The 23,893-nt window shown below is 52.4% G+C and overlaps 10 protein-coding genes across 10 annotated transcripts; 7 read left to right on the plus strand and 3 right to left on the minus strand.

Annotated features, from left to right (window-relative positions):
- Positions 1 to 74: 74 nt before the first annotated feature.
- On the plus strand, positions 75 to 473 carry AYO21_05095 (hypothetical protein; the record flags this gene model as incomplete). Its single annotated transcript, XM_022655066.1, has 1 exon — positions 75 to 473. The coding sequence occupies one exon, from the start codon at positions 75 to 77 to the stop codon at positions 471 to 473; it is 399 nt and encodes a 132-aa protein (XP_022512551.1).
- A 774-nt stretch (positions 474 to 1,247) lies between these two features.
- Positions 1,248 to 3,017, minus strand: AYO21_05096 (hypothetical protein; the record flags this gene model as incomplete). The annotated part of the gene is made up of 2 exons (XM_022655067.1): positions 1,248 to 2,353; positions 2,876 to 3,017. The coding sequence occupies 2 exons, from the start codon at positions 3,015 to 3,017 to the stop codon at positions 1,248 to 1,250; spliced, it is 1,248 nt and encodes a 415-aa protein (XP_022512552.1).
- A 24-nt stretch (positions 3,018 to 3,041) lies between these two features.
- AYO21_05097 (hypothetical protein) lies at positions 3,042 to 4,048 on the plus strand (the record flags this gene model as incomplete). The annotated part of the gene is made up of 3 exons (XM_022655068.1): positions 3,042 to 3,210; positions 3,300 to 3,658; positions 3,713 to 4,048. The coding sequence occupies 3 exons, from the start codon at positions 3,042 to 3,044 to the stop codon at positions 4,046 to 4,048; spliced, it is 864 nt and encodes a 287-aa protein (XP_022512553.1).
- Positions 4,049 to 5,809: 1,761 nt separating this feature from the next.
- AYO21_05098 (hypothetical protein) lies at positions 5,810 to 7,055 on the plus strand (the record flags this gene model as incomplete). The annotated part of the gene is made up of 5 exons (XM_022655069.1): positions 5,810 to 5,968; positions 6,027 to 6,136; positions 6,254 to 6,474; positions 6,545 to 6,720; positions 6,873 to 7,055. The coding sequence occupies 5 exons, from the start codon at positions 5,810 to 5,812 to the stop codon at positions 7,053 to 7,055; spliced, it is 849 nt and encodes a 282-aa protein (XP_022512554.1).
- A 611-nt stretch (positions 7,056 to 7,666) lies between these two features.
- Positions 7,667 to 9,940, plus strand: AYO21_05099 (hypothetical protein; the record flags this gene model as incomplete). Its single annotated transcript, XM_022655070.1, has 1 exon — positions 7,667 to 9,940. The coding sequence occupies one exon, from the start codon at positions 7,667 to 7,669 to the stop codon at positions 9,938 to 9,940; it is 2,274 nt and encodes a 757-aa protein (XP_022512555.1).
- Positions 9,941 to 10,529: 589 nt separating this feature from the next.
- AYO21_05100 (hypothetical protein) lies at positions 10,530 to 12,131 on the minus strand (the record flags this gene model as incomplete). The annotated part of the gene is made up of 2 exons (XM_022655071.1): positions 10,530 to 11,687; positions 11,880 to 12,131. 2 exons carry the CDS (start codon positions 12,129 to 12,131, stop codon positions 10,530 to 10,532), a joined length of 1,410 nt encoding a protein of 469 aa, XP_022512556.1.
- Positions 12,132 to 13,236: 1,105 nt separating this feature from the next.
- AYO21_05101 (hypothetical protein) lies at positions 13,237 to 14,636 on the minus strand (the record flags this gene model as incomplete). The annotated part of the gene is made up of 2 exons (XM_022655072.1): positions 13,237 to 14,079; positions 14,166 to 14,636. The coding sequence occupies 2 exons, from the start codon at positions 14,634 to 14,636 to the stop codon at positions 13,237 to 13,239; spliced, it is 1,314 nt and encodes a 437-aa protein (XP_022512557.1).
- Positions 14,637 to 15,756: 1,120 nt separating this feature from the next.
- AYO21_05102 (hypothetical protein) lies at positions 15,757 to 17,239 on the plus strand (the record flags this gene model as incomplete). The annotated part of the gene is made up of 2 exons (XM_022655073.1): positions 15,757 to 16,176; positions 16,229 to 17,239. 2 exons carry the CDS (start codon positions 15,757 to 15,759, stop codon positions 17,237 to 17,239), a joined length of 1,431 nt encoding a protein of 476 aa, XP_022512558.1.
- A 690-nt stretch (positions 17,240 to 17,929) lies between these two features.
- On the plus strand, positions 17,930 to 19,240 carry AYO21_05103 (hypothetical protein; the record flags this gene model as incomplete). Its single annotated transcript, XM_022655074.1, has 2 exons — positions 17,930 to 18,196; positions 18,287 to 19,240. 2 exons carry the CDS (start codon positions 17,930 to 17,932, stop codon positions 19,238 to 19,240), a joined length of 1,221 nt encoding a protein of 406 aa, XP_022512559.1.
- A 337-nt stretch (positions 19,241 to 19,577) lies between these two features.
- Positions 19,578 to 23,405, plus strand: AYO21_05104 (hypothetical protein; the record flags this gene model as incomplete). The annotated part of the gene is made up of 1 exon (XM_022655075.1): positions 19,578 to 23,405. The coding sequence occupies one exon, from the start codon at positions 19,578 to 19,580 to the stop codon at positions 23,403 to 23,405; it is 3,828 nt and encodes a 1,275-aa protein (XP_022512560.1).
- Between the last annotated feature and the right edge of the window lie 488 nt (positions 23,406 to 23,893).

The following is a 23,893-nucleotide window of genomic DNA, read 5'->3' on the forward strand; positions in this document are numbered from 1 at the left end:
GTCACTCGTTCCCTTCATTTACTCCGCTGTTTTCATCTCCACCATCGTCAGCTTTTTCCTTCACACCATACAATATGGACGAGGCCAAAATACAAGAAGGAGACACTCTTTATGAAATCTCTATATGCATATCACCTTGCATCACGGCAAAAACAAAAGGATTGACGGAATATGCCCTTCGCTATCATCTAAATTCCTTGATTCGCAAAGTTGGTGTCCTATGCAAAGTGTTCGACGGAGTTCGATCGCCCAGAGACGACCATGAGCTGAGTGCTCAGGATCAGTTCTGCCTCAAATTCATCACTCTGGCACCCGTCCTCACCATGATTGCTTTGAACGACATGAAGAAGCTGGTCTGTTGCACAGCGATCAATACTGTGCAGGTTCCTCAGTTTACAGCAGAATGGAGACCTACGACTGTGACCACCTCTGAAGCGATCAACTACGGTGTCCTGGTGACCTGGGCCATTTAGATACATGTCCTACGGATCACGTCAGTTACCATGGACGGAAATATTTTGCCAGCAATCTGCTTTCTTGGTCTGTTCATGCTGGAGCAATACCGCTTCCTTGAAGTCCAAGAGGCATGCATATTCGACAGTGAAGAATACGCGATGAAACCGTGCCCACTGGTTACATATAAAGCGCTTGAGGGAGATACCGGCGGTATAGAGGAGATGCTCTTCGAATGTTCCATTTGCCAGCTGGATCCCATTGGCAAAGCTGAATATGTCTACAACTTGTCGTGCAGTCACATATTCCACAGGTAGTGCCTGGTTGTCTGGCTGATTCGCGAGGGCAAGTCGACCTGCCCATTGTGTCGAGATCAAATTCTCGTCAATAATGTCTGCCTTCCAGCATTACAATTGAGCTTGGGACATAACAGCGATCGATGTGTTAGTTGATGGGAGGACTCTGAACTTGTCGAAGGTATGGAGCTGCATCAGAGAGCCAAGGCTCTTCATGTCTTTGAGGTCGACTGTGCCAGGAAGAATGTATCGACCTGTGCGGTCATGGGCGACTGACTAGCACGTTACCTTACGTTCATTTTCACGTTGACCATTCTCTTTGTTGTTGTTGTTACCTTTGATGGCCATGACCACCCAGGGTTTTGTGCGGCTCAGCTATGATATTTTCGAGGGTTGCAGTTCTTCCAGTCCAGGTTGAGGGAGACTATGTACCTAAAGAAAAAAAAGAATCTCCATTCTACTATTCTAGTTGCATGTGTGTGATATTTTACAGCGACTCTACTTTTCGGCTCTCTTCTGATTCCGCCCGCCCTCTTGCGCACGCGACACGATGACCTTCTGGACCGTCTGCATGAATTGCTCCGTCTTTCCATGGGGGAACGTCGCGTTATTGTTGAGGTTGCGCACAATCTGGTCCAAGAACGGCATCTTCTGCTTTTTGACTTGGGGATACACGCCACGCGCGTAGGTGTCGGCGAGGCCCTTGCGCTCGGCGGCGCGGGCAACCACGTCCTCAAAACTCACGTCCTTGGGCTGGACCTCGACGTTTGTCTTCTCGGTCTCTTTGTCGGCCTCCAGCTTGGCCACTTCCTGCGCGAGCTTCAAGACCTCCTCCTTCTCCGCCTCGGACTCGAAGCGGGTGAAGTAGCCCTTGGTGTACCACTCCGCCAGCTGGCCTGGTGTCTGGTAGCCGTGCGGAATCCGATGCGCGAGCCACTCGATCCTTTGTTGCACGCTTTCCACTAGGCCCGAGTTGGTGAGTGGCGTGTTTGGCCAGTCCTTGCGCAGTTCCGTCACGGAGAGTTCTTCTCCAGGTAAATGAGGCAGTTCCGTCGTCGGGTTCGCGGGAGGGTCGACGATTGTGTTGATGTAGTTCTCGACACGGCTGGGAAGGTCTTCAGCGGCGAAGGCAGCCGCGTCTTCTTCCTCGGCGAGCGAGGTCTTCGTCTTCTCCACGAGGCGGCGGACACGGCGGTCGGTGCGTTTGCCGGCGGGTGCAGATCCTCTGGATTGGCCTTGTCGTTGAGCCTGTTGTTGCGCTCCATACTGTGTCTGCTGTGGTTGTTGGCCCCGCCCTCCAGCCGGTCGTCGGACTGGAGATTGTTGGCCTTGACGAGGAGCTCCAGTGCGTTGGAGAAGACGACCAGGTGGTGGTGCACGCGTTGCTCCCCCTACTCCGGGAACGGTTCCGGTGCCAGTAGCGGTCCCTGGTGGACCAGAAGCTTGTGTTCGTGGTGTAGCTGTGCGTCGTAGAATCGGACCTGCAGGTCGACCTGCCTGCGGTCGGGATGCCGATCCACTGGGAGTGTTTCTATCGAGTGCGCCGCGAAGGGAGGTACCAGGTAGAGGCCTGTCATTTGGCTGGCGGGGTGGCTTTTGATCGCCTAGATAGAGTTAATGTCAGTTCTTATAGGCTCCAGATGATGCGATGCAGACGGTGAATGTGAGTGCTACCTTGATCGTGTGAGACCGTCGAGCTCGAGAAACCTCTAGCACTCGTGGCTAGTGGAATGGAGAGAGCAGAAGACCTTGGCCTGAGCCCAAGTCGCGCACAGCGTGCGCAGACTCGCTCCATCTCAGCCAGATGGGAATCGTTTGGAAAGGCGATAATGAGGATACCGTAGTTGGTGGAAGAGTTTCGTGAAAGCTCCGTGGCTCCAGAGCATTGAAAATTGTGATCACGTGGGAGCCACAATTACCCAAAGTTTCCCCGCCGCTTCAACGATCCATTGGCCACAATTTATTGTGACTTATTCGGATATCATTGTGGTCAAGGCCCTTTATCTCCTTCCGAGGACTCAGTCGTGTTGGATTCACACGTTGGAAGCAAAAACACACAAAACAATGTCTGTCTGGGAAAGACGGCAGTCATCCATCAAGGAATCGCAGGAAGGAAATTGACTGACCAGGGGGTACCAGAAGCCGGTTCCGCGTCGCGGTTTCAAGCAAATTGATGGCCACGCCAACCACAATTGCCAACTTTTGTGATGTCGCGGCAGGCAACTTCGCAACCGCAGTATCGCTGAATCTCATGAAGTGTCTCGTCATGTCAAGAGCTTACATTCCGTTGAGATGAGGACTTCAGTAGTTTCTCCCTCTCTCCCCAGAGCTCTGGCGCTCGCCTGTTTGATACTTACTTGCGTTCAAGCTGCAGCAAATTTTACCATTGTCAACGGTCAAATATACACACCAGGCTTAGCAATAATTGATGCGCCTCAACCGTTCACGCCTGAAGGAGGTGGTGAGTACATATGGGCATGAAATTCACACGGGCACACGCATTATAGGATTGCTCAATGTGATCTCGACGCCACTGACTGCGGTACACAGATTTCCTCCAAGTCGCCATCGATATCTCAGGAAACGGCCGCATCCCTCAGCCTCCGTACTCTCCCAATGTTGAGACCGGCATTCTCAATATGACCATGTTCCTGTTCAGCTACGTTACAGGCCTCAACTTGACGATATCCAATGGCACCAGTCATGGCTGGTTGAGCGATGGCCAGGAAGCACCAGAATTCCGTTGTAACTCCACGACCAGTCAAGGCTTTCAGAATGCGGGATGTGAGGAGATCATGGCGCAAGAGAATGGCAGTACTGTGAAGCATGTCAACTGGGCATGGCCTGACTGTTTCGTCGGTGTCGGTGACAAGGATTCAGGTGCTTCCTCTGCCAGAGGCTCGTATAATGTGCGATCAGCGCCGCTCCTTTTGCGCTTCCCAGGATACTGACTGTGCGGACAGGTCTCGATTCATCAGTCCTTCCGACTCAATGGAACCGCATATTACACGATCTTCAACCTCCCCATCCAAGTGACCAATTCCATTCCCAATACCACGCACCTGGCATCCAGAGGCACTCGCCCATCGTGTGCTCTCCGAGAAAATGTCCTGCAGAATCAGACGAGCCAAGATGCGAGTGTGTCTCTGCCACCTTCTCAGCCATATCTCGGCGGAGCTCTCAGCGTTGAAGGCGGGACGCAGAATCAGGCAGTTGCAGAGCTGCACGGCCTTGGTCGCCGTATAACAAGAATCTCAACCATACTTGTCATCACTCTGATTTCAGGTTTGGTGTTGTGACAGAAGGCCTGAGCTCCAGGGTGGTGATACCTTGTCGAAAGAAACGGAAGCTGGTTCAAGATACATAAATATGTTACTTGGTCAGCAACCGGTGGGTGCTTATACATAGTTGTCTTACTGTCCTAGGCGACACTCCGCCGGTGATGGTCTGTGGGATCACTGTTGAGAGGGCGGAAGCGGTCCGACAACAACTGCATTATTATCATCCGACGGCGGCCCGGCTATTTTTCCTCCGCCATGCCATGTCCGAAGGCTTTTTTCATCCTTCTAGGGAGTACATGACGCTAGCGATGCTGGGGTAAGTCGTACCATGTACATATGTACCTTGTACGAGTACGCAACCCCACATTTGTTTTGCCGCCATGTGCCGGGATCTCTTCGATTGAATCGTCGCGCCTCTTGACTCGCTTGTGCCTGAGAAGAACCAGTTGGGCAAGGGAAGGTAGAGAAGGCGATCAATACCAACCTCGACACCTATGTGGTTAGCAGGTTGTATCAGCAATCCTCTTCCAAGTCTTCAATGTATATACTCGGTACCGAGTAGTCAGGTAGATAAGCAATAATGGCGCACTGACTCCTTCTCGGCAGGCCCCTTATCAGTAGCACCACCTCGTATTCCAACAAAGTGAGTAATCCTAATATTATGCCAATGTACTTTTACTATAGCATCACTTGGCGATTTCTTGGACAGCCAAATCTTCTTTGAACTTCATCTCTTCATCTCTCATACACTCCTTGACTCGTTACACTTCAGAACCACATCAACTCTTCCACCGCCTTCTGACACCAATCCGGCAATCGTCCAAGAAGCTCTCTTTGTTGTCCGCTAGTCTCCCCACCCCCATCTCCCCGCAAGCTGCAACGTATGATGTGGCGTTTTCACTTCCGAGAAAGTCCAATGCTACGTCTTTCTCCAACTCGAATACCCTAACATGCGCTCACCCTGGTATTCCAGAGAATCAAACTTCTACCCAGGGGCCAACCTAGCCGGGAATTGGGAATGATCGTCGTAACAAGCAGAGATCTCAGGACTTTGGAGCACGTTTGGCGAGGAAGCAAGGCAGCCAGGCAGCCCACCACTCAGGTCTCTTTCGCTTTTTCTCGCGGCTATGCACTGCTTCGATCGAGCGAGAGTTGTCCCCAGTGATGCTCATACCACTCTGCATACGGCTGCATAAGTCCTTGCAGCCACTGGACAGGTCCTTTTGACGGAGAATGAACGACCGATTCCCCCTTCTACCCCAGCATCATCAGCTGTGACCAACCGTGACAAAGGCTGCCCTTGCCTAGCTAGGTAGCTATCCCCACAGCCCAAGGGACGCAAACCCGCTTTTCACCGCAGAATGCCCTTCCTCCCTATGCCTACTGGCTCCTCGACGCGATTCAGGGCAAAATTCTGTAATCCCCACGGGGCTCAAAGATGTTGTGTTATCCAGTCGCGGTCTGCCGCTGACTCCCCGCTGCTGGGCCGCACATGGCGGGCTTACGAGTACTCGTATTGTCCTGAACGGAAGCACTCCAACCAGAGTGGATTCATTGCATTTACCGTGTCGACTACACATGGAAGTGGAAAGTCCGACACATGGTTTAAAAGTTTGAAAAGGACCGGCTACCCCAAAGGCTCCTCTTGCTTCTTGCTGCTCTCTTTTCCCTCCCCTAGCACTTTGACTCTGTTCCTTGCTCCCAACTTCGAAGAATCCAAGAGATAGTCTTTTTTTCAGTTGCTCTACTCAAGGACAACGCGTACACACTCTATTGACAATGGAGGACAACAAAGTTAACCCCTTGAACCACTTGAGTTCAAAGGAAGATTTCCTCCGTCGTGTGCAGACTGCAGACAGTGTTTTCCTCCCTCGCGATGTCTTCGAAGCGCTCTACCTCTCACCTGAGCGAAATGTCCCCGGAGACTTGAGGAAAAAGGTAAAATCCCCATGCACGAGTTCTAGCTAGCCTGTCTCACAGTTACCCTCTGTACTAGTTTGGTAATCCGACACCCGCCGCTCTGATTGGGTTCGTCATGTCCGCAACTCCATATGCTGCCGCAAACATGGGCTGGCGTGGTGCAGGAGGTTTGGGAGGTGCCCTTATGTGAGTGAGCCAACGCCTCTCCCTACTTTTCAGAAGACCTCAAGACACCATTGATGGTTCCGAAAGGGGCTTTCCTGCTACGAGACTATCCCAGAATGACTGACAGTGTCCCCACAGCCCAACAATGATCTTCTTCGGTGGTATTCTCCAGATCTTGGGCGCTATCGGCGAATGGATTCTGGGGAACACCTTCTCCATGTGCTTGTTCTTCACCTATGGCACTTTCTGGATCGTGGCCGGCACTCAACTCGTTCCCTGGTTTGGGGTCGGGGTTCAATATTCCACCACAGGAGACAACTTTCATGGAATGACTGAACCGGCCTATTTTGCCACTGTCGGTACGTGTCTTTCGTTTGTCCTAGCCACAAACCATTTACCTGCCGCTAATTCAGTCCCTTATGTGAACAGGATTTTACTATGTCTCCCTGGCTATGATCACCACGATTTTCGCCATCTGCGCTTTGAGGACCAATATCGTCTTCTTCTCTGCCCTTTTCACCCTGATCTTTGCCTTCGGATGTGCCGCAGGCGCTTTCTGGCATCTTGCACTCGGAAACGCGGACACGGGCAACAAGTTGACTATAGTGAGTTTGTCCCGAGTTGTGGCCTTACGTCTCCTCTCCTGGCCCGGACTTGAGCACAAGCACCCTCCGTACTCTGTGGCCTCCGCCACACAGAACTCCACTCCTTGTACGTCAAGCAAGCCTCATGCTAACATTTCTTTACCCAACTTTAGGCAGCGGGAGCTTTCACGTGGGCCCTTACGATGATGGTATGGTATCTGCTCGCTGTTCAATTGCTGGAATGTGTCGACTTTCCACTCACACTCCCTGTGGGCGACCTGTCGGGATTTATCAAGGGAAAGTCTGAAAGGGCCGCTAAAAAGGTAGCAGGGAGTGCAAATGATAGCGGAAGTTAGGCGATGAAAGAAGCATGTTGCGTGGGCTCCATGCTGCAGATGGGAGTCGATTTGAGAGCAGATAATGGCACCGAGACAGTGTCTGGGTAGACGACCATCCAGTTTATAAATTAGAAGCCCTGCATAGCTAGAGGAGAGAGACGCGTCGTCGAAAGAGGGCTAAGACGTCAGGAGACAGAACCAGTAGCCCTATTCAATAGCAGACAAAATTGTGCTCCTTACATAAACATAATGCTGGTGTTGAAGTCGAAGGAAAAGTACATGACTCCCTATAGTATTCCCCTCTGTATTTTTGCGTTACAACCAACATTCTTGCGTGAGTTGAAAGAAGAGCATTGTGAGGCTGCCTAGACCCGTCCTATAGATCCGAGATACACCCAGATGGCTTATAGGAAACCAGGGAGTGAAGTGTTCCCTATTCTTAACCAAGCACTGAGCCCGTCGCTTCGGAAGCCGCAGTGACACCGAGGCTCGTGCCAAGACATACCGCACTAGTCCCAATATGGTAGTCAACTTTTCGACTCCCGTTGATCTCAATTGTTATCATCGTCGTCGCTTGTATCCGCCCCTGCACCCACAAACAGCATCCAAGAACCCCCCAGTGGTGAATCATGGTCCATACCCGTGGACAAGGCGCCCGCCCCGAGGGCTTTTCGGAATACCAACCCCCAAAACGTGAGCGAAAACCGCGTTCAGCTGGCTGCACTGCGTCCCTGACACCTTTCATTGTCTTATATTCTCCCTGTGCCCCTTCTGATTGTCCTACCCGCCCATCTCTCGCCGTGGACCCGTCTACCCTGACGGAGGTGAAAGAAATCGGGACGTCTGCCCGAGCAAGACCCCAATATAGAGATGCGTGGACTCAAACGGACGCTGAGCTGACGTGCCAATGCCAACTAGAGCCCCCGAGCACAAAACGGCGACGAGAAACGGATGACGGTGCCGACCAGAATGTGTCGAAGCGGCGTAAGGCTGTCACCCCCGAACAGCCAAAGTTCCTGTTCTCGAAGACTCGAAATCGAAGCCTCTTGACCTCTGCCCCCCCCAAACTCACCTCCCGCCACGAGTCTCCTTTCTTCCAGCGCGCTTTCGAGCCCACGAGCCCCGAACCCAGTCCGACCAGTCAAGAAGAACGTTCTAGGTCACAAGAGCGACCGAGACCTCAGCGACCGAGAACACCTACTCCAACTCCTCCAACCCCAACCCCAGCTGGCATTCTGGGAAGTGTGAGGAAATTTCTAGGCTACCTCACAGGCAGTGGTACCCAAGGTCCGGCAGAAGATGAGATTCACCAAAAACAACAACAAAGCAGCCTTAGCGGCTCAGATCAAAGCCAAGACCAAGCACAAGACGCAGACACAACTGCCGGAGAACAACAGGACTTCTCAGATCAAGGCAGTCCTACTCCATCACAACGAATAACTCTTCGCGAGTCTGGATCTCCCTCTCATGACTCTCCCACCGTGGACAGCAGAATTCTCACTCGTGAATATTTCAAGAAACGCAGAACTGCGAACACCATTGCAGGTCGGGAACAAATGGCCGCTCTCGCTGATACCACTGAAGGTAAAGCAGCCGAGTTCAACCCCACCGAAACCCCAGGCACCAACAAGCGCAAACTCACTTCTGTCGAAGGCCAGATCCCAGGCCCCAGAAGAGGCGGATTTGGAATTGAAGACAGCTATCTTGATATTGAAAATGAGGTCGAGGGGATCGGCGAAACATCAGCAGAGACGCAACCTGCAACGCCCGCAAGCAAACTTCTACCTCAAACCCCTCTGCGCTCTGCAATGAGACAGAACACCACAAACCTCGGTTCAGTCGGACGATCCGTAAAATCAGTGCGTATCAACCCAGTTGACTCGGTCAAAGCTGTCTATGGTCAGTATGGCCGGTCCGGTGAGTATCGTGGCAGCACATTTGCGGACCTTTCAAGTCAGTCTCCGGACTCCACGTCTTCTCTTCCGTTTGACGTGGATAACATACACTCTCCGGTGACTATGCAGAAAACCAGAGGGAACGTGACTTCGAGATTCCACCTTGATCCTAATGTTACCGATCCGAACGATGACACTTGGCGTCCATCCCTTGCAAATCCTCGACCTGGCCACTTTCGTGTTCCTGATGAAGATGAGTTTGAAGATGACGAAGATGATGACACGCTCACGACACATCAAGCGACAGTACAGGAAGAAGTACCACCTCAGCCCAGCACCCCTCGCATGTCACATGCAGAACTCCCCCAAAATACTCCGCTCGAATATTCGGGCTTCACTGGACATACAGACAGCATCATGGTGAACGAGACCCAAGAGATCAGGCTTAACAAGGCGAGATCCGACGCACAGAAGTACAAACCCGCGAAATCTTCTCGGCTGTCTCTGAGCGAGCAAGCACGATCACTTTCATCGTCGCCACCCAGCTCCGAATCAGAATTCATCGAATCACAACTCGAAACAGGCGCGCCAGCCGCAGAAAGAGCCACCAGCAGACAATCGCGTGGAACACCCGTCAAGACTGGCAGACAACTCGCTGAGGAGAGACCTCTGAGTCGTGAAGAGTTGGACAACACCCAGATTGGGGAAGACGGCATGACAGACTACCAGCGCGAGCACCAATACGACTCGTGGGCGGAAGACCTCCTAAATGGCGCTGACGCCCCCGCAGCACAGACATACGTTGAAGCAGGAATCGCCTCATCGTACGTGGACTCTCTTGTACAAAAGACATGGACGGAAAGAGACACCAGAGAATCCATTAACTTCTGGGAGAAGGAGTTTGAGGAAGGTATGAAAGCAGCACGGGACACACGCAGTCAAGGGAGAGTGCTGCTTTGGGTGACAGACCCTGACGAGATTGTGGAAATGGAACAAAACGGGTACTGAAGAGACAACAAGTCAATCACGCATTGGAACACCATCCAGGCACTGCTTGAGTACGAGGGCGTTTTAATGTTGGATTGGAAGTGTATTGTTTTGAACACGCCGTCTCGAGCTCTCGTTTCCGCAGAACAGCGACATTATATCAATCATTTTTCTAATAATAAAAAGGCAACGAGGCAAGGTTGGGTGGAGTATGAGATAAAATCGAGTCAAGGCAGACGTTTCGGAGGGAACTACGTTGAGCTCTTGTGTGTCTCCGTGGTGGTCGTACGACCTGTGGGTTTTGGTCGTATGTCAGTGTTGAAGCTCTCGTATTGTCTCCACTGGTCTGTTGGGCAAGAACCTCGAGGGTCTGTTTGTAGAAGTATGATTAATACATTCATTCATGGTTGAACCCGTATTTTTTTTTCACTCCGTAGCTGTCTACCTCCAAACACTGCCATCTCGTCACTGGTTTTCCATTCCTCTCTCTCTCTCTCTCTCTCTCTCTCTCTCTCTGTGTGTGTGTGTGTGAAAAGGAGAGAGAGTGAGAGAGTGAGAGAGAGAAAGGCCGCAAAGTTTTCCCCCCTCTTGCAAAACCCATCCTCAATATTCAATGAGTCTTATCCTCCGCGACGACTTCGGCCTCGGGGGCACCATCATCGACAAACCCGACCTCGATTAAACTCATCATACTGCCCGGCGGGGTGCGCACGGCCACAATGCCCAATTTCTTGCCTTTGCCCGCATCGGGCTCTCCCGTGGCGGCGGCAAAAACGTCTTGGACTAAACCCTCGCCGGCGCGGGCCATCAGGTCGGCCCACTCGGCCTCGTCGCGCTCCTTTGCATTGAGGAGCAGCATCATCTGCAGGTCCTGGGAGCGCTTGATGCGCTCGAGCGGTTCCGGGAGCAGGCCCGCGGCGGGGGGCATGACCTGGTCCATGATGACGATGCGCGATGTGGGTTGCATGGCGGGGACGATCTGGCGCAGGACCTTGACGGCGAGTGCGTCACTGTGGTTGTGGACGATCATGCGCAGGAAGTAGACGGCGGCGCCGCGAACGGGCTGCGGCGTGAAGTAGTCGTGGGCCATGAAGTCGAAGCGGCCACGCAGGTTTTGGGGGATGACGCTGGTGGCTGGGTCCCGCGCCGCGGCCACCACCTTGGGCAGGTCCTGGACCACGATGCGCACGCTGGGGTCGGTGCTCTCGGCGATGGGCACGGCGCAGTGTCCCGCGTTGCCGGCGACGTCGACGACGACGCTGTCGCGCGGCAGGCTGCCCCAGTCAAACCCGCGCGCCACGTGGCCGTTGGCCATCAGCGGGTTCGCCGTCAGGTGCGTCATCAGGCGGCCGAACCGGTCGCGCACGGCCGGGTTGGTCTCGTAGTAGTCGTGGCAGGGCAGGTCCGTGTCGTAGTAGTAGCTGAGGGCGGTGCGGGTGGGCTCCGGGCGGCCGTGGCCCCATTTCTCCAGGGCGTCGACCTGCCGCGCGCACAGCGGGAATGTGTCCTCGGCCAGGAACCCCATGAAGGTCGCGATGCCGCCGTGCGTCGCCAGCAGCCGCGACGACGCCGTGTGGCCCACCCGGCCCGGCTGCGGCTCGCGGAACACGTGGATCGGCATCAGCTGTCGCAGCATCTGCTTGAGCTGCGACGCGTCCACGCCCAGTTTGTCCGCCAGGTCCGGATAGCTGATGGTGCCGCCGTCCAGTGGCACCCCCTCGGCCACTTTGTAACGGTACACGTAGCGGAAGGCGTTCAGGTCATGGTTCTGTAGAGAATATCACACATCACCGGCTGCTGGTAAGACACAATTGTCTTTTGACGTGTGAGGAAAAGAGGTGGGGGGCAGGCATGCAGATGGATTTGAAGCAAACAGGAGGGAAAGGAAGAGGGGGCAGTATATTATCGATTCGAATTTTGCTTGCATTTTCACTGGGCTTTGGAGAGAGAAATAACCCACACAGTGATAGAGATGCCATGTCACAATATCGTCCGGCCCCGAGGCCAGATCATACAGGCGCCGGGCCGCTGTACGCAGCTCGAGTCTGGTCTGTTGGAAGTCGGGCGTCGCGGGCGGGAAGGACGACGGCCCGTTCTCGTCGAAACTGGGCTGTGGGTGGTTGTTGTCGGCGAGGTACTGCTTGATCTGCTTGGCCGCCGCGAGGCACGTCTCGGCGAGTTTCTCGAGATCTTCTTCTCTCGGACTCAACATTTTTTTCTTCTTCTTTTGAGTGATCTCGGGGATTCTTCAAAAGGTAGACCGAAAATAGAGGGACAGAGGGGCACGTGAATAGTGAGGAATGAGAATGGTCTCTTTTCTGGGGGATGAAAAAGAACAACCAATAGAGGACAGAAAAGGGAGGTAGAGACGTTGTATCCAGTACCTTGTGTAGACTTACGCTGTGAAATGTACATGTGATGGGACGGGTCTGTTTATATGAACCAGCATCATGGGATTGGCAGATGGTGGATGGCGGATGGCGGAAGCCGTTGACGGTACCGAAGTGACAACGCAGCAATGCAGTAGTTTCCCATGCGGCAAGCCAGCAACAGAGTCTAGCTGCTTATCTGAGTTCATTATCCCCGGCTGTCATTGACCTACAGAATGGAGAGGAGAGCCAAGCGAGCGAGGAGGAACTCGGCGCATCGGATCGCAGTCAGGTGTGATGGATTGTACTCGTGTCTTGTCTTGTCTTGTCGTGTCGTGTCGTGAATCTTGGATAATGGGCAAGTACAGAAAGAGGATGAGATGAGGAAGTGAAGTTAAGTCCTGTAAGTGCCTATATGCGCAGCTAATCATAATTTAATGCTTAATGCCCACGGGACAAAATGGATGATCTTTGTTTCAATGTGCGTGCCACCCATTCGCATCTCTGTGTAACCCACCGTCCAATACAGTCTCATCAACCCCGGATTTCAAACTCTTGCCCTTGCATGCTGTACTCTAGACGGACCATTCATCGATCTTCTGACCCTCCACACCCTCCGATGAACATGATCACATCACGACGACTTCGGCAGGAAAGATATACACAAAATCAACAAACACTGGTGCTATCCTTGCTCAAGATGCTAGACCGCAGTCCCTCTCTATCCTTGCGCTCCCTGGAAATCCACACCCAACCAGATTGGCTGCAAACGAAAAACGCTGTCCTCCCGACTCTCCTTCAACCCACACGGATCCTCTCACGCACCGTCTCAGCCTCTTGTGAGTAAACAAAAACCGAATAGAAGAGCGAGGAGTCTGTTGAGAAAATGAACGACTGGGCAAGAGGATGAAGTATTTGACCTGTCTGTTCGTGCTTTGGCCAGCAAATCTAGGCAGCCTTCAAACCCTCCTTCCACACTCCGACGATGCCCTCACCTTCCCACAGATTCTGCAGCTTCTCGGCGACATTTCCTTTGACCAGGACAAGGTCAGCTCGCTTGCCCTCTGTTACTTCTCCACGGTCAGCGAAACCAAACCTCTTCGCAGCCGCTGCCGTTGCAGAAGTCAAAGCTTCCGTGCTGCTAAAGCCGCATTTTTGAGTATACAACTCTAGCTCCATCCACAGGCTGGGTCCGATTCCAGTGCCCTTGAGACCCGCTACGGCATCTGTCCCAGCAACGACATCAATGCCTTCTTTCTTCAGCTTCGCCACCGTGTCGTATGCATATTCCATCTTGGCAGTTGGGGCCTTCATCCCGAGCACTTCAATCATGTTCTGCTTGGTCACCTCGTCGATGACCCCTTTTTTGAAAGCGAGGTCAGCAAACCTCTCCCGCACGTCCTGCAGTTCGTTTGTCAAGCTAGCCAATACAACGAATGTAGGGATGACAAAAGCGTTCGTCTCCTTGTATAGCGCGGTGATGTTCTCCGGCAATGGTTGATCGACGAAGGTGTGCGTAAGTCCGTCCGCCCCGGCCTTGAGAACAATCTCGGTCATGTCAGCGCTCAATGCATGACCAACACAAGGAAGACCATTCTCGTGGGCAGCCTTGACAACCGCGGTCTGGAGCTCAAGGGTAGCAACCGGTATCGAATTCGTGGGAAGGGCGAGCGAACAGCAGTTCTCCTGCATTAGCTTGATATAGTCTGCCCCGTTCGCCTTGTGATTCTTGACATAATCAGATGCAGTCTCTGGTGTCAAGTTGGGCCATTTCTTGACCATTTCAATCACCTGTAAGTAGTCAGTGAGGTGGACGTCGAGACGCAGACTTCTGCCATCTTTCGCACTTGTCAAGTACTGGTGAAATAGACACTGACCTCTTCCGTGGGATGACCCGATAGCACGATCGGTTTGGGCCACCCTCCCTCAATCGTGGCACCATAGAGCGAGCTCTTGAGGTCCGACAAAGCGACTGTCCCGCCAGCTCGCTTGGCTTGTGCAAGCTCCTCAGCAATGGCCTTGCGCCATCTTTGTACCATTGACAGGTCAGAATGCATGTCGCAGACGGTCGTGACGCCACATTTCAGAGGAGATCGCAGGATCATCGAGTCATCTGCTCCTGGAGGTAGGTGCACATTAGTGCAATGTATGTGAGTATCGATCAGCCCTGGAATAAGGCTGTGGCCTGCCCCATTAATGACCGTTGCGCCCTGAGGATATTGACTGCTGCTAGAACCGCTCGAGACAGATGTGATCGTGCCGCTGTCCGAATTGAAAACAACAGTTGCGTTCAAGTGAGTTTTATTACCGTCAAATAAGACGACGGAATGGATAACTGTTGGTGCCATGCTGGATGATGTAGGAAAGAGGAAAGCTTGTCAGTATAGAGATATGTGGAATAAGTTCCTCAATGGAAGTAACAAAAGTAACCGTGCGACGGCCGGCAGTACAACGATGCTCTTGCAATAGACTTTTGTGCAATAAAAGTGTTTACGTAGAAACTGCGATGTGCTGCTCAATAATATGCTCTTGCTCTTCCCAATGGCGAGGGGTCTGACACGTAGGTTTGAACCTTCAGCCTTGTAAAAGCTGGGTGAGCAAGTAGGAAGGAGGATGCCTAATGTACACAACCGGTGGGTTGAAGAGGGGTAGCGGAGTAACCGTCTGCCGAGTATTTCGCGTCTGGAGGCTCGCACCAACTCTGGAGGCGGAGCGGTGAGGGCCTAACGAGAACGGCCGATTGGTCTCGAGTTGAACGACCTGGGTGTGCTACGATGAACACAGTAACAGAGCATGGAAGAGCTCACCTAGGACTTTTCTTGGTCTTCCCAACTGGGCGGAGTGCTTGCAGTCATTTTCACCGGCTCAAGCAAATCGAACGCAATTGTCTGTGGTTCGAATCTGCATCTCGCATGGGAAATGAGCGCACTGGTGAACACGTCGCACAACAGATATGGTCCCACCTCTTGACTGAACCACTACGGAATCAGGGCATGGCTTTTGAGCGTGGTGCGTGGCATGCCCAGAGGGACTGCCGCTGGCCGAGACCACGGGGTGTAAAGATGATCTCCGTGTTGGGAAGAAAGCTGATTTGTGCATGGAATCTAGCATGAATAGGCCGGTCATTGACTTCAAAGAGAAGGTGAATCTTGTTCTTCTGACAATAGGCGCTGAAAAGGGAGAAGTGAAGCATTCCTATTGTTGTCACCAATTCAATTCACTGAGTTTTGACTGGTACCACCCGATTCAATTGTTTGTCATGTTTGTCATGTTTTGCACATTTGCCCCTCGGCCTCCACGACCCACTGTGCGTCAACCCCGGAATCGCATCTCTCCTACTCCCCTTTGACCTTAATTTTCTCACACAGCACATGTGCTTTGTTATCTCATACCTAGACACTTTTTTGCATCTCTTGTAGGTCGTCTGGGGGACGATCTTATATTGAATCCGTCTATTTGTCTGAAACAATGGCCTACTCACCCTCCCCAGCGTCTCCCTTGGCTGGTCCAGACGGAGCCGCATACTCCCACCGTCGGTCGCCCACTCCTCCTACGCAACCAATGTCGAAGCGAGACAAGCGCAGGAGTCAGCATGTCGCGCAGCAGCAAGAGCTACACAATGAGTTGAATAGCAACCGTGAACAGCACTACCGAGAACAGCTCATTGCTCTGCAGCATGACATGAGCCTCATTTCCCAAGCCGATCCCTATGAACCCGAGCCTCTGGAAGATTCACCGGAAGAGGTGGCTAGGATTGCTGAGCTGGCAGCTTCAGGTACACCGTATCAGTCTCAGATGTCTTCGTTGGCAGGAAAATGGTACGCGGAATTTGTACACGAGATCAACGATGCGAAGGAGGCCAAAGAACTAGCTCTCATACAACTTATGGTACTCTACATCTGATGTGGTCCACCAGACTGTGATGCTAACCGCGAGACAGAACAATCACAATGCCCGTCTTGAGAGACTGAAATACGAATGTGATTACCGTCTGCACCTTGCTGCGGAAGAATGCGAACACATGACCTCGACGCTGCGAGAACGATTGTTTCAAGCACTTTCTAGCAAAAGACAACGGCTGATGAAAGAGAAGGAACAACTTGATATTGCGGACACCAATGCACTCCTCCTTCATCCCAGTCAGTTCAGTATCACCAACCCAGCGAGTCCTGGGGGTCACCACACGAGTCGCAAGACACGCTTTACCAGGCACCGTGAGCAAGAGGACATGAACGGGGTTGCAGACGTTACAAACAAGCGTAAGCGCAAGCTTGTGGATGATGATGTCGGTTCCCCGTCTCGGAACGGCATTTCGACGCCGGGAGACCGCAGTCGTGCAGCACTGGCAAATCAAACTGCACCCTTGTACTCTATCCACTCACTCTTCACCGACAAAGAACTCAACTTCCAATCGCACCAAGCACAAATTGCAGCCCGTCATTTCTTCTCGACCTCACGGAAGGAAGGTGAAACCAGCAACACAAGAAGGCGCCAAAAAGTCGACGATGACCACGGATCGGCTGACTCGGGGTCCGAAGAGGACGAAGAGCTTGAAGCTCCTGAGATGGATCGTTCTGCCAGTCAGACTGTGCATGTCACAAGGTCTACCCGAACGATAGGTGCGATGAATGGGCTCAATGCTCTGAGTGACCTGGCCGAGAAAGCAGCGACACGTCCCGCACTCCCATACGCGACATTGCACACCCAGCAAGGACGTCAAGGGACATTCCTACCTCAACCTAGCCGGTTGATGGCCGAAGAGCTTGAGGAGGATTTGTTGAAAATTGCTCAAATTGAGAGTCAACCGAAAGGCCAGATGGACAAGAGGGCCGTTGAGGATGCGCTCAAGCCCTTGTCAGAGTCACGAAGCAACTTGGCACCAGATTGGCCCGTGTATCTCGATATTCACCTGGTGGATGTGGATCCGAGGAAAACTGCAGGGGTCCCGTGAGAATAAGTACGATTGGAATGGATGATGAGACTTGGCTCACGATCAACATGAAGGGATGGGGCGTACAACCATGTGGGCAACAGCAAATCGATACTATTAAATTGCAGATGGCGAAAGTACATGCCTAGAATCTACATACATGCATTGAATGAAAAACATATTGAACTTTTCCCTCTCATCCCAGCACGGCTGCAGGACCCAACTAGGCAAGATGCCGGTGGTTGCTTCCAAAGGAGCCTCTGTCCGCATCCCGGCGCTCAATGGACCGAGGATGACAAGGCGCAACATCTGGTGACACCAATCAACAATGTGATCGACGGCGCCACCAGCACCACCACTAGGAAAGGTGTCATTGATTTCCCCAGACTTGGCCACACCCGTCCTCTGGCTCTTGCTTCCCCACAGTTTGTCCTCGAGCTTTGGGCTTCCACTATCAGGTTCCTCGAGAATCAAAGTACAAGCCTGCTGGTGGAGGAGGGCCATTCAGCTCCACCATCGGATCATCATCAACCCAACCTGCTGCAGCAGTTCGGATGGATCACTACAATGTAACCTGCAGACCAACTCCATGTACAACTCCCGCCAAGTATAAATCGAATGGTTTCTCTGCCTCTACCTTGCCGTTCTCCTCGTTTCGCTGGCTTTGAGACACCTTTGATAAACGACTGAGGCACGAGCCTTTTTGTTGAAATGTGGTCGCAACTTTCCTGGTTCATCCTGGCATCGTCAATTGCAGTTCCTGCTCTGGCTCAGAATAGCTCCAACTCTTCTGCACCGACAGGAGCCTATCCTTTCTCCGTGTATACCTTGACCGCGGAGAATGTCACGGCGAAATTCATTCCATATGGAGCTCGCCTGACCTCACTACTGGTTCAAGACCGTAACGGGGACTATCAAGACATTGTGGCTGGTTACGACAATGCCACTCAGTATCTGACCGACACAGAAACGAATCACGTAAGTTCCGAGTTTGACCAGTAGTCGTGCTGCCCAAGTTGAGATTTGAGCTTGCTCTGCTTGCTGACACGAGGTTTCATTCCCCTTCAGACCTACTTTGGCCCTGTCGTAGGCCGTTACGCAAATCGAATCAAGAACAGCACCTTTACCTTGAATGGACAGACTTATCACATCCCTGCCAATGAAAATGCCGGCGCTGACACTCTCCACGGGGGCACAGTTGGATATGATCAACGGAATTGGACTGTTGTAGCTTCGTCCAGCTCAAGCATTACATTCAGTCTACTTGACACTGGCTTCCAGGGCTTTCCAGGCACAGTATTGACAACCGCCACTTTCACGCTGGACACATTCCCAAGTGGTCCGCAGGGTGAAGTCAGACCACGATTGACGAGCAGCATGGTTTCATCAGCGTTGGATCAAGAGACCCCCATCATGTTGGCAAACCACATCTACTGGAACCTCAATGCTTTCAAACAGGCGACAATTTTGGACGATACGACTTTGTGGATGCCATATTCCGACCGATATATTATCGTGGACCCTATCCTGATCCCCACTGGTGCATTGGGATTTGTCTCGAACGTGTCAGCCTTGGACTTCCGTTCCCCTAAGCTTTTAGGAGACGCCGTGGATAACGCCACCGGAGTCTGTGGCGAAGGCTGCACTGGAATCGATAATGCTTTCATCCTGGACAGACCAGCCAATGCAGGCCCGACATCCTCAAACTACCCAGTGCTCACATTATGGTCCGAGACTACTGGCATCCAGCTGGACGTATCAACCAACCAACAAGGTCTCCAAATATACACCTGCAACGGCCAAAACGGTACAATCCCAGTAAAGCAAAGCCAGCAGCAAAGAAACAATGGCACACAAGGGGCAACCAAGTTTGTAAATCAGCACGGGTGCATTGTGATTGAGACGCAGGCTTGGATTGATGGGGTCAATCATCCCGAATGGGGGGTCGACAACTACGAGATCTTTTCTCCCACGACTGGACCGGCGGTGAATTATGCAACATATGATTTCTCGACGTTTTGAAAGTCGAATGCCACGTGGTGCATGGCGGTGCATGGCAAGGCGAGTACTTGGGACAAGGCTGAGGCGACTGCCGCTGTGACCAATCAGAAGATGCAGACTTAACGTCATTGTAAACAAATGGGAGTAAACAATCCCATTGCGACCAACTCCCATGATTCCATCTTAGCGGACCACTGCACATTCGGTGAACAAACAAACGCATTGATTATTATTGAACACTTAGCATCCTATACTCCCTTAAATCGACCGATTATGATGCTGGTGGTGTCTCTGCAGGGCTGAATATTGATCGTGGACGGAAGAACCCGCGCATACTTCAGGGGACCACACAAACAAAATGTCCCGATCGCCCTCCGTGGCTTCCTACGCAAATCACGATCTAAGCTCCCCCGATCCTCTAGCAACATCTATCAACGATGAACCGTCACATGTCAGCACCTCGTCTGGCAATCGGCAGTCCGCGCCGAAGCGCCATTCCAGCACGTCCATGAAGACCACGAGCAGACCTACCAAAACAAGTGCCTTCACCTGCGACGCGGTTCCGTCCTCTCCATTCCGAGCCGTTTCAGAACAGAACTTGAGTCCCTGGAAAATTAGAGTGACTGTAGAGGCAGAGCCGGAAGACGGCGACATGGAACACAACGCGATACTATTCAAGACGCGATCGCGCACGACACAAAGATCAGTACAGAACGAGTCCCCTGAGGATGGACAACCAAAAACCTCCGGAAGAGGGCGAAAGTCTCAGTCAACGAAAAACAAAAGAGGTGATACGCCACTTCGTGATCGCAGGAGTTCTGGTCGAAGCAGGAGACAGAGTGTGACAGACTTGGACATAATACCTCTAGGAGATGATTCGGAAGAGGACGATTGGTTGAAACAGAAGACGTCGCCACGAAAGAGGAGGAATTCGCGCAAGAGCGTCTCCGCCGCTGTGTCAACGCAGAAAGCCTCCCCGTCCAAGCCCTCAAGGTCCAATTCCAATGCTCCAAGGTTTGAGGTGCGAACAGATACAGATGTGGAAGATCATGAGGCTTCTGTGTACCACGACAATCCTATCGCAGATTCTGATTCACCAGAACTTCGCAAAATCGATCCAAATCAAGTATCGATAAGACCTCGAGCGCTTTCAACCAAGTCAATTGAAGAGGATAATTATGGAAATCAAGGCTCGATCTCAAGTGAAAAGACAAGAGGGACGACAATGAAGCAGCAGATGGAAGTTCGGAAGGTATCCGTTAACAGCGCGCTGAGCTATCCGACTCCTTCACCTACTTCCTCCTACCACGGGGACTCTGACGATGCGGGGAAAGCTCTTGATGTTGAAAATGCTCCGGGTCTTCATGACAACGGGGTCTTTGATACTATGCTTGAAAGTGAGGGATTTACTATGATCGATCTCGACACTTTGCCATCGGTTAGACGATACTTGAGTAGCCCTATTGATGAGGCATCAACCACCAGCATTCATCCCTCGGACACGAATGATCCCAAGCCAAGAATCGAATCGGAGGGGACAGGAAATAGCGATCCTGCAGCTCTGAATTCTTCCGCTGCGGATCAGGTTGTCGCTTATCCTACTATCATGCCAGATGAGACTGAGCTATCAAGCACGGTCCCATCTTCGCCGCCAGCGACAGAGAAGAACCAAGCTCTTTTAAAAGTCCCTTCCTCATCAGGGGTTGTGGGACGAAAGGTAACACCACTCCCATATTCATCACCAAAGCTGCCTTCGCCACCAAGACCCAATGTCCGAAGGACGCCGCATCATCAGCATCGTGCTTCCGCTGGTGCTGTCTTTGCTGGTATTGCGCTGCAAGACGTAGTGTCCCCAGATCGTTCGCGCGATAGGGTATTGGCAGTCAAGCAGGAAACTTCCTCCAGCAAACCTGGCCTGGAAGAGGATGGAGCTCTATTTGTGGGCTTTGATTGTGGAACCCAACGCGAGCTCAGAGCTGGCCTCCGCTTTGGCGAGGAGCTTGCGAAGAGACTGGCATCGAGTCCGGCGGAACAATCGGCATCTTTCAACGATAAAAGCTCACAGTCCAACAAAGTCTTGCAGACGAAGAAGCTGGGAAATTCTGACCAAAATTCACGTACACAGGTCTGGCGAGGCGAAAGCCTCGTTCGGCACACTCCGGTCCAGGCGAGTTGCAGCACAGTACCTAGTGGCGAAGGAGCTGTGGTACGTACGCCGCAAAACCTCACACAGAAGTATCCTGAAAGGTCCATTCTCGACACACAAGGAAGGAGGGAACGGGAATGGCAGCTGGAGAGAGAAGCCGTGTCCAGGCAGATCCAAAATGCTAGCGAGAGCCAAGTCATTGTGATTGACAGCGACGGGGAGGAGGAACAACCCACTCCAAGGGCAGAGAGTCCAGGAGGATCTCTTATCGAACCCGAACTCGAAGCAGATGATGAGACAGACATTTGGCTTGCGGAGGCCAAGAATTCGTCAAGTCCAGGCTCAGCCGTCCCAACCAACACCGAGAGTCTCTTTACCAACACGGAGCAAATCAGACAACGACAGCGGGCCCAGGAAGTTGTCAGCAGACCTCGGAGAAGTCTGATACCAAGTCCCTGGAAGAGGGGCGAGGATGTTGGTGCTCTGCAAGAACAGAGCACGTTCTTGTCTGCTTGTACAGAGGACATGAGCGGCTTGATGTTTTACCGTGAACCTGAGACTAAGATCCTGTTCGGCGCCGGCGAGATCAAGAGACAGCAGTTGAGACATAGAAGAAACAGCGGAAAGTTCGACATAGAGCTCATGGCTGGAACACCGACGGGGAAGGCCTCTGAAAACGAAAACCTCGAGAGCACAAATACGATTTTGACTGGCGAAGACGAGCTAGAAGGAGACGCCCCGGTCGCGCTGGGTATGTCCAGTCCTACATCTGAGTCGGGATCACCAGCAACGCTTGACAATCTGGACGTGGCGCTCGACTCGACAGACGAGCTATCCAAAACATCAGAGACATCCTATTCTTCTCCACAACCTGTTCAGATTCCTGTCAATTTCAACGACTCTTCGATATCCATATCGACGCCTCCTCCGCGATCTGAGCCAGCTACAGCACAGCCACTTGAACGCGCCGAAGCCAGAGAGAGCTCTCCAGTAAGGCCGCCAACACCTCGCTCCGCAATGAAAGGCTCTCGCTACAGCTTCAACCAGGCACTGGGCATTGCGAGGCTCGACGACACGAACATGGCCAGAAGAGTTGTCTTTAGCCAGAGGCACCGGGGAGTCGATGTTGATGGCCAAGAAAGCAGCTTCAGCATGCGATCTGCAACTGACGACTCTTTTGAGGATTCTGTTGACTTGCAGTTGAATCGAGAACTGCAATCTATGGAAATCAATCTGAGACAATCCGACGACAATCCGCCCGCTTCTTCTGACGGAGCCATCGAAGCTCGACCGGCTGTGAGCATTGAAACTAAGGCGAAAGACGAGCTCTCAATTGCCAATCCCACCAAGAGTCGGCCTAGTTGGATCTGGGGATCAAATCAAGCTGCGAGCATCGACTCACAAACTCGTGGCTCGCCCAGTGATAACCGAATCCACGTCTCCGTAAAGCACTCAGTGCCTTCAAGCGCATCTGTCGACGACAAAGACCCGTCTCAACACTCAGGCTGGGAGAAGACAAAGGCCTCGATTCCTTCATCGACCGACTCACATGAGAAGATCGATCCGATGGCTCAAACCATCCCATCATACCTCACCCCACCATCCTATCCGTCTGACCCTGTCCGCTCCACCAGGAGACCACTTGCCCTGAGCGGCGACTTTTCAAACACCCACTTTCGCACTCTCCACATCATCTACCGAAAATCACTTCGTCCTAAATTCCACGCTCCCCCTCGCGCGATGATACGTCCTGAAGTGCTCGCGCTGAGGGGCACGGAGATGGTAATTGACGAAAGCGCCAATGGACTCGTTAACGGCGAGTTTGTGTGGACTGTGGGTGATGGTGAGTGTGAGGTCCTTGAGAGGTTTATGCAGGAATGCGAATACAGCCATGGATGGTACAAGGGTCGGCAAATGAGAGCAGATGCGGCGCAGGAGATCAGATGGGGGTGGAGCGTGGAGCAGTTAGCGGAACGGCTTTGTCGGATTGTAGTTGGTGAAGTTGTGAGGGAAGAAGAGAAGAAGGCCAAAGGCCAATGAAATCGAATCCTTTTTTTTTACCCTGCATCAACATCGGACTTCGACTGTGACTGTAGGGTGTTGTTGCAAATGGGGTATAGAGACAGGTTGGGTATATACGAGTTGGGTACTGTGCACATCAGCGACCAGGAGAAGCTGGATCTTTCTGGGGGTGGGGGGTGTATTATTGTTGGATGAAGGTGCTTAAATCGGGGATTATACATACCTACCTAGGTACCTAGGCACATATCACGACAGTTTTCTATCCACATACCTGCGGCTGCAGCTCCCCCACCGCGGAAAGGGTATCCAGCTTCTGGTATTATTATGTGATGAGGCTTGTTCAATGTGGAAGCGCAGGAGAACCAGGCGAGGAGGGCGCCAAGACTAATTGAGATGGAGATGCGCAGGCGAGGGCGCAGGGTAAGAGCGCAGGGGGTGCAGGCCACACGAGGAACTCGATACTTTCTACTCACCCACTGGACTCGGTGATACAGTATGTAGGCTCC

Source organism: Fonsecaea monophora, assembly GCF_001642475.1.
Source record: "Fonsecaea monophora strain CBS 269.37 chromosome Unknown Scaff31, whole genome shotgun sequence".
NCBI lineage: Eukaryota > Fungi > Ascomycota > Eurotiomycetes > Chaetothyriales > Herpotrichiellaceae > Fonsecaea > Fonsecaea monophora.